General features: G+C 41.1%; 1 protein-coding gene across 2 annotated transcripts in view; it reads right to left on the bottom strand.

Moving 5' to 3' along the window:
* Window positions 1-827: 827 nt before the first annotated feature.
* The window catches only part of ARK2N (arkadia (RNF111) N-terminal like PKA signaling regulator 2N), a 430,001-nt gene continuing 417,808 nt past the window's right edge, over window positions 828-13,020 (bottom strand). For both annotated transcript variants that reach the window (XM_069626911.1, XM_069626913.1), the window contains one exon: window positions 828-2,652. In XM_069626911.1, coding sequence (XP_069483012.1) covers window positions 2,463-2,652 — 190 coding nt within the window. In that variant the 3' untranslated portion in view covers window positions 828-2,462. The remainder of the gene's footprint in view (window positions 2,653-13,020) is intronic.

Here is a 13,020-nt window from a genome sequence, read left to right as displayed (position 1 = left end):
CTTGTTAAAATGTTTTGAGGAAGAGGACACACACTTAATAGAGAAGGTAAGCAGGTGGGATTGGAATCAATTTGCTACAGCCTGTATAGTTGTTACCAGGGATGTTTCTCACCATTCTGGGTTGGCAAGTTCTCCGCACCAAGATAATGGTTTACAAAGAACTACCGTGCAAGTTCCCATTTCATATCTTGTGCAAGTTCATGAAGAAAATATATATATATTTTTTTTAAAGGTGAACTCTATGGCGGTAGCAAGTGAATTGCTGGACTTGCTACCTAGCGTCCCACACCTTTTTAGAATTGCAGCACCCAACGCTCACTACTACTTGATCTATCCTTGGCAACCACATGCTAAAGTTTGCCTATTTCTCAACATGGCCATAACAGACTTGTATTGCAGTGCTTCTTGAACACGAGGGACAAAACAAGCAAGATCCCTCGGTAGGTAGCCAGAGCAAGATACGTTTTGAAATAAACCCCTAGTACATACAAGGTATTTTTAGGTGGGTTGCTTTAAATGATCAATCTAGCTTTCAAAGTTAACCAATAAAGCATGGAAGGGACCAACGTGATGTGATCATAGCTCGGAGGGCCCATACCCAATATTCAAGTGATGAGGCTTTCAGATAAACACCTGCACAATCTTGTGACCGAACACTAGTCTTACTTCCAGTCAAAACGTAAAATGTTCTCTACCTCTTTTGCACTCGACGATTGATTTCTTACTTTACAAAACTCTTATAAAAAATAAGCTCAGGCAAATTAATGAGAGAAAAGCTGTTTTTCAATTTTGGTACTATAGTACTGAAAGAAGTCAAGCAAACAACCTTATGTTAAATTATACACTCTATTTTATTTTTTCTTAAAATAGTTCAACCTTTATGCTACAGAACTTGTTTAAAAAACAGAAGGTCTCATCTTGCACCAAAAAATATATATATACATATATAACACTCTGTTTATTTCTTTTAATGAACCATTAAATACTAGTTGAAACAAGAACCAAAAAAAGTCACAAACTAAATATTAACTATTGAAAAGTTGCACATTTTAAGCATTAAATCTCGGCAATGATATGTTAACATTGCAGAAGATTCCAAGTTAAAATTACAGCAACAGCCACACTGTGAAACGATCAAGTGCATTACTTCTCAGCCATACAATGGCTAAAGATTCACTTTCCGGTTTACAAAAAGCAAACGTTCTATCTAGACATTGTTTACACTCGATAAAACACTTTCCATATGGATCCAGTGATTGTGTTTTAAGCTTTAAAGGTAACATGTTAAAACAAAGATTTAGTGTTTTAAATAAAAAAAAATTAAACTGTTGCAGACGAAAATACATGATTTTAAACAATAACAGTGCACAAACTGAGGAAGTTTAATTAATGCAGTCATTTTATATATACACATGGAAGTCACATCATATACATACAAAACATTATTTTGCCATTTATATTTAAATAGGAAGGATGGCCATTGTGTCTTAGATTTATTGAAGCAGGGCAAAAGCAGCAAATCAGTTGAACCTACGGCTTTGAAGCTAAAACTGCACAATTTACAGTATTTCGGAATGAAAATGTACTTTGCAATATATGTATATTGTAATTTAACTTCCTAATAGTGAAATTATACATGGAAATGGAGAAAGGGGTTCACTAAATTTAGGAATCAGACAATGCCTAGGTGGCCCCCAAGGAAATATAATTAAAAAACCAAAAGGTGCTTTAATTTGAATTAACTGTTTTACGGCTGAAAAAATGCAGGCTTCCATACCAATTTAGTGATAATTCCGCTTTGTGTCCAGTGAAAACTGTGCTTGGTTGGCAGAATAAAAAAATACAATAAGTAACATTCATCTGGAAATCATTTTGAGGGAAGCACTTGATACCACAACATTAAACATACATATGCAACTAAAAATCCTCTTTTGATCGGTGTTCTGTGCGACCAAATACCAGAACAGGATTAAATAAAAAAAGGCTACATTTTATATTAAAAATAAGTTATGTCAAGGCAGTAACCAGCTGACAAGTGGTCAAGAAAGTGGATGCAGAATTGAATAAACTGCTCAAGAACCAAAATGAATCCTTAAAATGAATGTACACTACATGGGAGTGCTAGCAGTAAACCCTGGTTTGAACACTTAACAATATTCTCAATGCTAGCAGTCTAACCACAAATGCAACTGAAACAAAAAGAGCAATTAAGATGTAATTTACTTTCCTGTGGGTAGGAGAACTTTATGTTCCAAAACTGCATCTTCATTTAAAAAACAAACAAGGCTCCAGTTTCTATTTAAATGCATTATCTCAATAATCCTGATCAGAAACAAAGTGTCCTATCTCTTTCGCAAAAGATGAACCATATTGCCAGCATATAAACTAATTTAGCTGGACAGGGAAAGTCTTCCCTACACAATTCCATTACACAGGAAGGTTAAAGGAGCAGGGACAGCGACTTATAGTAAGAATTTGCGCCGTGTGTCCTCATCCACAGTGAGATCCACAACTTCTGAAGGTGAAGACCAGTGTTGCTGAGGCGCTACACCCGCCCACGATTGTGTATGCCGAGTGTTTATGTATGCAGATCCAGAGCCATGCTTCCACGAAGACACACTTTGAATAACACCTCCTCGAGGATGTACACATCTAAAGGAAAGAGGAAAAAAAACTTGAGTATAAAGATTGCGATACAAGATCTACACATATGTAATTTATAGTTCCAAATATAAGGAATGATAGACTACCCTTATTACATAGTGATAGAACGTAAACATTTCTCAAGTGGTGCAGTGGTGGTTATCAGGAGCCAAAGTTAGAATTCAACCACAGAAACTTTAGTAACTAACTACTCAGACACAATTTTAAAACCAGAATTGTGCAGGGATGCAAACAGTTTTTTTCATTTGCTCATTAGGCACAACTTCACCACAACGAATACCATGGAGGAAAAAACATTATTTGAAGAGAAAATCAGTTTATTCTTGAATAAACCACTTGTGCTCAGTGGACAAGGATTTGGTTAAGGAAAAAATACTTGTAATCATTGTCCACCATAATGTGGTTCTTCATTAAGGACTACTGAATAGCTAAGTACGTGTGTATGTGTAATCTCAGAACACGCAAAAACATTTTTTCACTTTTACAGCCCATTACATAAAATTGGCATCAATTGCCAATTAGGCTTTTTTATTTTAATAAAGGCTCATCCATAAAAAGCAAATTGATGCTGTTTTTAACACTTCCATCCCCAACACACTAATGCCAATCTATAAAACAAATGTCGACAAGGAAATAGGTGGAAATAAGGAGAGAAAAAGCTGTTGCTGCTACTCGAATCCTTGGTGGCAGTTTCTTTAAGAACACGGATCTTCAACCTGCTCCTTGCCGTAGTTTTGGACTAACTCCCATGATCTGCCTCTATTGACTCTGCAGGCTAGGTCTTCAATGAATTCTAGCCCCAAACATCTGGAAAGCCAAAAGTTGCAGACTGGGTGGTAAAGGGAAGACAGAACAAACTTGGCACTTGCTGTCCCTGTTCTTCCACTTTTAAAGGGAGATATACCTTCAGCCCTCATACTTCCAACTGCACACCTCAAGTTAAGCTACGCACCTATGAAGTGGGGACCTAACCTGAAGTGAACATTACCCCACACAGTCTGGCCCACTCAGGACTTCCGACAATGCATCACAAGGGACACCACCTACTTCATTTCCAGTGTACTGTGATTGTCATGGAGCCTTCTCCAGGATTCCTCCACCAAATACATTTTGGATCATCTGGGCAAGGCTGCTCTTCAAAAGTATTCATTAGGCCTCCCATTTACAGTAGGGATGGCCTCTATATAACGCATGCCCACTTCTTCAAGCCGACACACTGGCCTCCACTTCTAGCTCTAAAGCATCACCGGTGTCCAGTTAATATGTCGAATGCATTTTTTCGATGTAGAATTTTTTTATTTAATACTTTTTCTGGGGTTTTGGTAAGTAAAATAAAGTGTAAAAAAACCAGGGGTTTGTGGGGAACCCCCCCCCCCCATTAAAAAGAAAAAAAAAGAATTTTTTTTTGACCCAATGTGACATTTTTGCCTTCGAAATTATTAAATTCGAAATATTAACTATAACCCATAATCACCCTAATCCGGAACTTTGCCCCTTCCCAGTCCCCACACAATAGTATGAGGTTAACTGCTCAATACTCGTTCTGCAGTCAGCATGGCTTAGAGATCGCATGATCTACTAGAATGCTAAAATATTGACTACCTTTGGCATTCGGAAACCTGGTACACACCATCCTCCCCCTATTGGTGGGGGTAGCAGCCCTTTTTAAAGATTACATCCCATTAGTTCAACTGTCCAATCATATCCCAGACTTTCAAGGAAGCCTTTTTGTCCTTGCTTAGTCTGCCTCCCAACATCGCAGGCATTTCAGTCTGTGCTGTACCATATCAGACCAAATAATCAAAACCATTTAGTCACCGTCGCATTGGTAGGACTAAATTTGTCTGATTGCACCACATACTCGTAGCTGCCGATTTACATTTTTAAAAAGATCCAAAATGTAAATTCCCAAGAATTTGCTTATCCAAATAGTAGAACCACTATTCAACCCACAACTGGAACCCACTGCTCACTTCACCACTGTAACAATTGTCTGTATGTAAATTGAATGCCTGCGGCGGGTGATCCTGCAGAAAGGAACCTATGTCCCAGGTATCCTAAATACTATGCAATTAGACAAAAGCACAACCACGCTGCGCTAGACAAAATCAATTCCGTTCAAGAAGCTACATTTATTCCCAAAAAAAACAGCCAACACGTTTTTCAACCTCACTGTCTTTTTCGAGGCTGAAATAATTCATAGATTCACACTTACGTAGAATAAATGTGAGCAATCTGCAAGTTTATTCAATATCTACCCGACAGTGCGGTAGGACCAGCTCGAGTGAGCAGCCCTTCGGCGTGTCAGTGCATCCCCAAATGACACGCCGAATATGTTTGTGGATTAAACAATTGAAGCAGCGGCTAGAGAATAGGCAAAGCCTATTTGACTGGGCTCTATGTTGACATCAAAACACTACTTTGTCAACATCAGACTCTTGGCACAATGCAATCTCTTTGTCTGGAAAATTGAAAATATAAGGACAGGACATAAACGACCAAGATTTGCCCTCTCCTAAATATGCCATGCTATTCTGGTGTGCCTCCTTCAGAGGAGGAACAGATCGTTCTAGCCCAGTTCAAGCTTACCAGTTTACCAAGTCTTCCACAACAGCCAGACAAGATTCCTCGCTAAACAAATTCCAGTTATTTGCTCCAGGCGTCTCAGGGTTGGGAAATTTATGCTACAGGGATATCCAAATCACAGCCCCTAAAAATGAGAGAAATAGCACCTTTGCTCAAAAAGGCCATAGCAACTACCTCAGTCTGTCTGCAAATTAAGACTTTATTTTATGGTCCTGGTAAAAACGGTTATCCAGCACAACAGTTTTCAGGATCAACCTCACTGTCTTTCCCTTTTACATTAAGACTTCCAGCCCAGTCATGGAATCAAGAATGTGCTTTTTGGTGGATGATTGCATAAAGATAGTTGAGTGGGGTGGGCAGGCGAATCACACTAAATATTCAAAGTAAAAACTTGGAGCTTATTTTCACAAATAAAAAGCTTCACAAATCAGTTTGGAAATAAGTAACTAGGTTTATTCCTCCCCCTTCTTCTAATCACCGTAGCACAGGGCATTATTTCACAATTGGATTAAAGCAATGCATTATATGCCAGCCAGTTGGGCAATGCATATGCAAACCAGTTGGACCACATTTAGAGGGTGTTGCAATTTGCCAATGAGATCATAAGGAAATAAATACAAGCTCAGAACGCTGACATTCACATGTGGGCTCAAGTAATTACACCAAGTCTCAAAGGTCAAGCAATCTCTTGACTGGTTGCTGGTCAATTATCTCATGAGGTTTAAAATGGAAATAGATTGCCTTACTCTTGCATATTAAATTAACATAGATTTTGTGTACCATTTTAGTAAATACAAAAATACATGCCCAAACGGCCTCTACAGAGCCAAGATCAATTCCTTTTTGTTTAACTTCTGGTTAAGCTACACTGAAAATGTTGGAAAATGTTTCTCTCAGAAGGCAGCCGTGATGTGAAATGCCCTACTCCTAGAATTCTAAAAAACTTCTCTGCAGGCTTTCAGACTTTGATTAATCCATGGTAAATTTCCTTACTCTAAATCACACTGCCTTTTTACAGCAGTCTTGAGAGGTCATCAGCGCCAGCAGATCGCTTACATGGTAGGGTGCGCTACAGTGCATTCACACTGGTCAGGCAGCACAGGTATTCCATCATGCAACCTAGTGACAATGGAGCATCTCCCATTTAAAAAGGTACTTTCTCACTTGAACTGAACTCACTGGGCAGGTCACTGATCAAAGAGAACTAGGATTTTTTCATGGGATCTTAATATTCAGAAACATTTCATAGAATAGCTCGATCATTACCCCAGGAAGCCAGAACAGAGGAAGCATTGCTTACCATTACCCTCTTAGCAAAATACATGTTAAAGCTATGCCTGTCCTACATGGGCATCCTTCTCTGGAATTCAAATCCAAGCAAAGCCCCCTGAAATTGTCAACTGCTGCTTGGCTAATGTCCAATACCGATCAAGGCATAAATTAGTTATCAAAAAGTTGATTAGTAGAGTTTGCAAATTAAAATTGCATTGATTAGCAAACAACTTGTTGGATTAGCAATTCTGTACTAATATCTGTAATGTTACTAGAAGTTATTTGTATACAAGACATAAAATGAGCAACAAGACAGTATTTTTGTGGACCTCTGAAGTAAGACACGAGTGATACGAGTGTCTGCTCAAATAAATAAAACTACATTATAAAAAGGCTCTGGAAACAGTTTTCAGTGCACAGGCTCTGTTCAGCTGTGTGCAGTCAGTGTTACACAGGGCAGCGTCCCATATACTGTACTCATATTTTTGAAGTATTTTTTAATTGCCATTTATGATTACACAAACAGTAACCCTCCCTCTCTTCCCAAGCTCACCCCCGCTTCCTTCCCCCTGGCAGCAACATCTTGTCTACATCCATTCGACCCCATGGAGACTATGGAGGAATTTAGTCCATTACATGATGTCCAATATACGCACATTGCGTGGGCACCACTGTGCCATATAGTCCCCTTGTAGATACTCCAGAAACCTTCCCCAAACTTGCCGAATTTTCACTGCGTCTCCTATGTTGTAGGCAACCCATTCCAATGCTAGTATCCCCCACAGTTTCTGTATCCATTATAGACACGCAGGAGCATGTCCGTTTCCAGTGTTTCGCCATCATTAGCCATGCCGCTATCAGCATCATCATAAAGGCTTTACGGTGTGCTTTAGATTGCAAGTTAATCGCTGATCAAAAAGGTTACACATCCACTCACTGGGGATTGGAGCCCCACCAAACAATCATTGATTTTGAGCACTAACCTATGCCCAAAATGTTCTCAGTTACGGTCACTCCAACCATATATGTTTTCAATCTCCCCTTTCAGCGCACCCCCTCCAGCATTCCTGTGAAGTTGCGGGATACATTCTATGCAGCCTATCCTCTGTGTAGTGCCACTGCATCATAACCTTATACCAGGCCTCTCATGGGCCGATTGATCTTGTTTGTTTAGGGATATTCCTCCATATGTTTTCCCAGTGTTCCCTAGGGATATCCTTCCCCCCCCCACCCTCCCGCATGGCCTCCCATTGCTTCATGTACCACCATATAGGAGTGATCCCCGATTCCATTAGGATTGAGTGAAGCCTAGACAACATCTACTTATCCCAGTACGTTTAGTAATAAACTTCTCAAACCGGGTTAACTCTCTTCCCGCTGCTGGTTTTATCCCCGGGCTCATTATCCAATCTCATCATTTTGATAACAGTTTTTACTAAAGGTTTTAATAGTCATATTACATGAGATGTGCCTGCCATGTGAAGGGCCATCGTGCCTCATATACATCATTTTAAAACAATCTGAGGTCCTCCTGGATGTCCCCTGTAACTGTAAGGGAGTGAGTCAAATTTCATCTTTAGAGAACACCACTGTCACTTATTTAAACCCTTCATACATCTAACACGCGCATGGGAGAATAGTTTACAATTTTCCCCACAGGTTGCCAAACCACCTGGGCCATGTAACCCTCTCAAAAACACTATGCCGCCAAACGGATATCTGCTGAGATAGTAAAACACAGACACATGTGGTTGATATACCACTCATCACTGAAGCCACTTGTCTGGGATACTTTGTATTCCAGACTCTAATCCTATTCTGCAGACCATTCTGGTAAAATAGTTCATTTTTCCAAAGAATTTATTCTTTCCCCTACCCTGAGTTTTGCAGTGTGCAGAATTCCTGCCTTTGGCTCCCCTGGAGAGAAATCTCTTTTTCAAGGTGTGTACAAGTTTACTTATTTCAGTGTCTTGCGCCAAGACCGGGAATAGAAGAAACCTCTTCTGTTGATACACCTTCTCTTTAGCAGCTTTTAGAATTGTCTCTAGCGTCAGATAGTTTGACAAGGAGTGGTGGCCCCACTTCAGAGTTCACCGTTACATTAATTGGGTTTGATTCTATAGCACTTGATATATAAGGGTCTTCCATGTTCTGGTCTAACACTTCTCGGTGACAGGAGCAGACAAAGGCTACTGGGTCATCAGTCAAGCACTCATTTGCACAGCGAGAACAGCATTTTCAAGTTGTTCCACTCCTTTCCATGGCCTCTTTCCCCCTTATCACTGCCTTTAACTCCATGCTCATCTGCTCACCACTGGATCAGTGTGGGTATTCTGCTATCTGAGGTATTCGGTTCCAGGGTCGCCGTTCGGTTTCTAGCTCAGCTACTTTCACTCAAAGTTTGCCATCTTGGCGTGTCACTATTTTGTCGATGCACCCAAGAACTGATATGAGGCTTTTCTGAGATCGCGACGAACCCCTGGACGGCTGATTCGAGGAGCAATGTTTGTCAGTTGAGCCACGTGGAGGGGAAGAAAATCACATAGGCTAGCTTCTCTTTTTTTCTTATTTTTCCCCAGAGGCCATCATAGGAGCACTTCACTGCCTCTATATGGGATTCTGCTGCAAGGTTGACAAAGTAGAATATTTCTCTACAGCGTCCACATCTGTTCACTGGCTCCATCCTAACATACATCTTTGTTGAATTTCCAAGAAATGTTTTGGGTTACAAAGATGGTTTTCTGCAACAAGATCAAATGAGAGTCGTTTTCTTACAAACCCCTTTTTCTTGAATTCGCCCTGCTAAAAAAGATCTCAAAAGTAGGTTTACTTATTTCTATTCCTGAGACTAAATTGGCTAAGTGTACTCCACTTTACAGTCAAAGCCTGCACTCAATGTAAGTCAGAACTCTCATTTCAGCAAGTTGCCATACTAACAGCCGCTATGTGGTGACAGTCTTTGTCCCTTTTCTGTATTCATTATCTGGCCAGCAGTATGCCTGCCACCTATAACTCCACAACAGTGAAGCGCCAATAACACCAGCTCTAAACGTCTTCCGGCAAGACTCCTGGGCCGGACCAGAATCCGATCTGCAAAGGTACATTTGTATTTATTTATTTTCCATCTCGCCTCACCTTCGCTCTGTGGTTTCTCTCCTTCTCCCACCACCAGAGTTCACACCACAAAAGGGAGGCAGTGACTGAACACGGTCCTCAGCAAGTGATCCACAGCCACCTACCAAACACATTGCTCTTTCAATTAGAGTTTGCCCGGCTTTTGCTCATGTACAAGGCGAGGTGCTAGCATTCCCACGCAGCCAGCCCCCCGTGTGTCTATCCCTCTGGGTAGCCCTGCTGCTCACTCTGCTGAAGTCCTTTCAGCAGGAACTTCATTGTTCTGGAGAATGCCCCATTAAACACATCATGTCCCGTTCCAGCTCAGAAGGGGTACCTAGAAGGAATATCAAACCGGCCGCTGAAACCAGTTAACTTTGTGGTCATCTTGGCCGGACTCTCAAGGGCCCACTAGGTTCACAGTGTTAAAGGAAGCAAAGTTGGAGACCAAGTTCGTGGTATGGTGTTATAGCAACCAGGGCAATTGTCATATTCAGGTAAACAAGATTGTTTCTCCTGTCAATGAGATTAACGGTTTTCAATATAACATGAAATGCCACTTCGGGGAGGGCAGGGCTGGTAATGGCCGTCAAGCCAGGTAACCCCTCTGACGGCACTCCAGCCCCGTGCACCCACAAATGCAGCATTTATCTCTATTAGCACTCTGATCCGCCTTCTGGGGTACTGGCACGTTTTTTTGTTTTGCTTTTAAGGAAAACCAGGCTTTGCTCAATTCATGCCTCCCTTTAAAAAGAAAATTACACATATATCTGCAATTGCAAATAATTATTTCCAGGACCTGGAGGTGGGTCAGGAGGTGCATTGAGTTGGCAGAGGGTTGGCTGGGGAACTCAGATGGGGGTCCGAGGTGAGGCCCTCCAGTGAAGACTCGGTCTGGGGCACAGTCTCAAAGGACAAGATGATGGCTAGACAGACGCAGCATGCCAAAATGACATTCAGGCATCTACTTGAGGATTTTGCTTGCATTCGCGGCCCCCTTATAAGCCACCTCTCTCCCACAGGTGCCAACATATAATGCAATCATAGAGCAAAGAAAGCACTGGATACCAACTACATTGTATAGTATAGCAGTTGGTCTGTAGATGTACAGGCTATTAAGTAAAAAAGGTATTTTTTTTATTTCGAGCGGACTTTCTAAATCAAACTGTCATGCATGCGTACGCTGGGGCTGATGGGCACGGCCAGGTGAGGCAAGTGCTTTTTGGGATGCAATGTATGTGTGTTTGTGAGTGGGGACAGGTGAGCGGCCAAATGTGTGTTTGCGTGACTGTGTGGGCGGGGGAATGCGTTGGGCTGGGAAGAGGGTGGTGGGGGATTTAAGGGGTGGTTCGGGGAGAGGGGGGGGAATGCCCCTGCTTTTCTAGCAATCCCACCAGCATGGAAGAGGGAGGGGATGTGATTGAGTTCCAGGAGGTGGGTCAGCAGAGAAGCGTGGGGGGTATTCAGAATGTCATTTTTCAGCATTTTGAAAGGCACATAAAATCGGCCTAAAGAAGTGTGTTCGCAGTTTAAAAAAAAAACAAAAAAAAAAGAAATTACATAGAACCATACAAACTGGATGGAACAAATGATTGATACTGTGCGTACACATTTGGTTAGCTTTGTGTATTCATTACGTGAAAAGAAAAACTAAAGACTAAGCAGAAAGGGTGGTGTAGCAGCCAGAACTGGACATGCTATATGGAATATTGTAATTTGTAGACATAATGGTAGCTGGTATAAATCAACAGGGTTTTGGATCAGCTCATGGCTTGAGCACCAGTAACACAGATGTATGGATCTAGCAGGGCACAGAACTAGGTTTTCCATCAAAAACATTTGGCCGCGATATCATGTACATTTTCAAAAGTGTTCACTCTTCTATATGATGCACCTTCCCCTCTCATAGTGGACAGTGAACTTTAGATCCACTAACCTAACAGAAAAATAAATGGAGGCAATGCAGTGTTTTACAGTGGACATACTGTAATTATGCATTATGTAAAAGTTTACATTTGAAGGAATGAATTGCAGGAGCTTTAATAAAATAAAAATAAGACCTACGCGTCTTTACCAATAAGAATATAGTATCATCCGGATTACTTCTGCTTTGCAATTATTTGGAATAGAAAGTACTTTTCTTGGCTAGCACTGCCATCCAAGGCTTAAGAGTGGAAGAGATGATTACTGCTGGACTCGCTCTCCGTTACCCCTTTTGAACTTGCAGTGAACAAAGATAAGTAGGGGGCCTAAGGGGGAGCACCGAAGGCAAGAGAGGAATGCAGGGTGAGCTGTGCTTTCATTGAACAGGGCAATTTAAAAATAGTCAGATGAGCTACACAAGTGTCAATTTAATTAACAAATGCACAAAATTATATACCGAATTGCTATGCGACACTGCTTATGTTTTGCTGTGTTACATTTTTCAGGAGAGAAATGGTAGTGTCTCTGATTGTTCCACTTGCAAGCCAGTCCTTGTTTAAGTTTCTATACAGTAAGGGTTAGTGAATGTCTGCACCGAGGTCCAGTTTGCTAATTTACATGTACTAGCTAACAGTATATTGCATAGAAAAGTAACCGTTGTCAATAATCCTTGTACCATGGGATTGGGGCTTAACAATTGGTATTTACTTCGCAATGTGAAGCATTGTTGTATACACTGTACCATCCATCTGGCCAATTCAGACTTATAAAATTTTGGAATGTCAATGTGGACCAGAAATTACTTATTATAGCACATGCACAGATTGCAGAAGCATTCCCACAAAGGGTAACTGGGCAATAGCACAAAGATGAGAGCAAGGGGTGAACCAGTTTATGAGGTTGTAAAAAAGTGGGCGATATACCAGGGACTAAACAAGAAAAGGTATATAAGAAAACAGTAACTTTTAAAATGGTAATATTAACCTAACGGGGCAAGTGCTTCAAACTGAAGAGGATTACTATTCGAATAGGGCTGGCTTTGATTGTTATAGCATGTGTGTTCCAGTGGAGCAGTGGACATACAGAGAAAGAGCGGAAGTGAGAGGAGGCATAGGGAGGGTATGGGACGGCGAGGTGGAGTGCAGAGGAAGATCAGAGGGAACGAGATGGTGAGAAAACAGCTACAATCAGACAGGCACCGAGGGGCAAAACAATTGATCGTATTGTAGACTGAAAGAAGGAATTTGAAAGGTGCAATTGTGCAGAGAGAGCCAACCAGCATGTTGTTGGTAGGTAGAAAAGGAAGAGTATCTGGATATGTTTGCAGCAGGAGTAAGACCAAGGAGTAGGCTTGAGCAATAGTCTAATTGCTGATCACGAGAAGAGAAGGAGTTTTTGTAGAATGGTTAGTAAGAAAGGATGGATATTTGAGCGATGAGGAGGTTAATACAAGCAGCAGTA

Source organism: Ambystoma mexicanum, chromosome 6p (genome assembly GCF_040938575.1).
Source record: "Ambystoma mexicanum isolate Mex_15411 chromosome 6p, UKY_AmexF1_1, whole genome shotgun sequence".
NCBI lineage: Eukaryota > Metazoa > Chordata > Amphibia > Caudata > Ambystomatidae > Ambystoma > Ambystoma mexicanum.
Note: the sequence above shows the minus strand (reverse complement) of the source record. Positions and strands in the feature narration are given on the sequence as shown.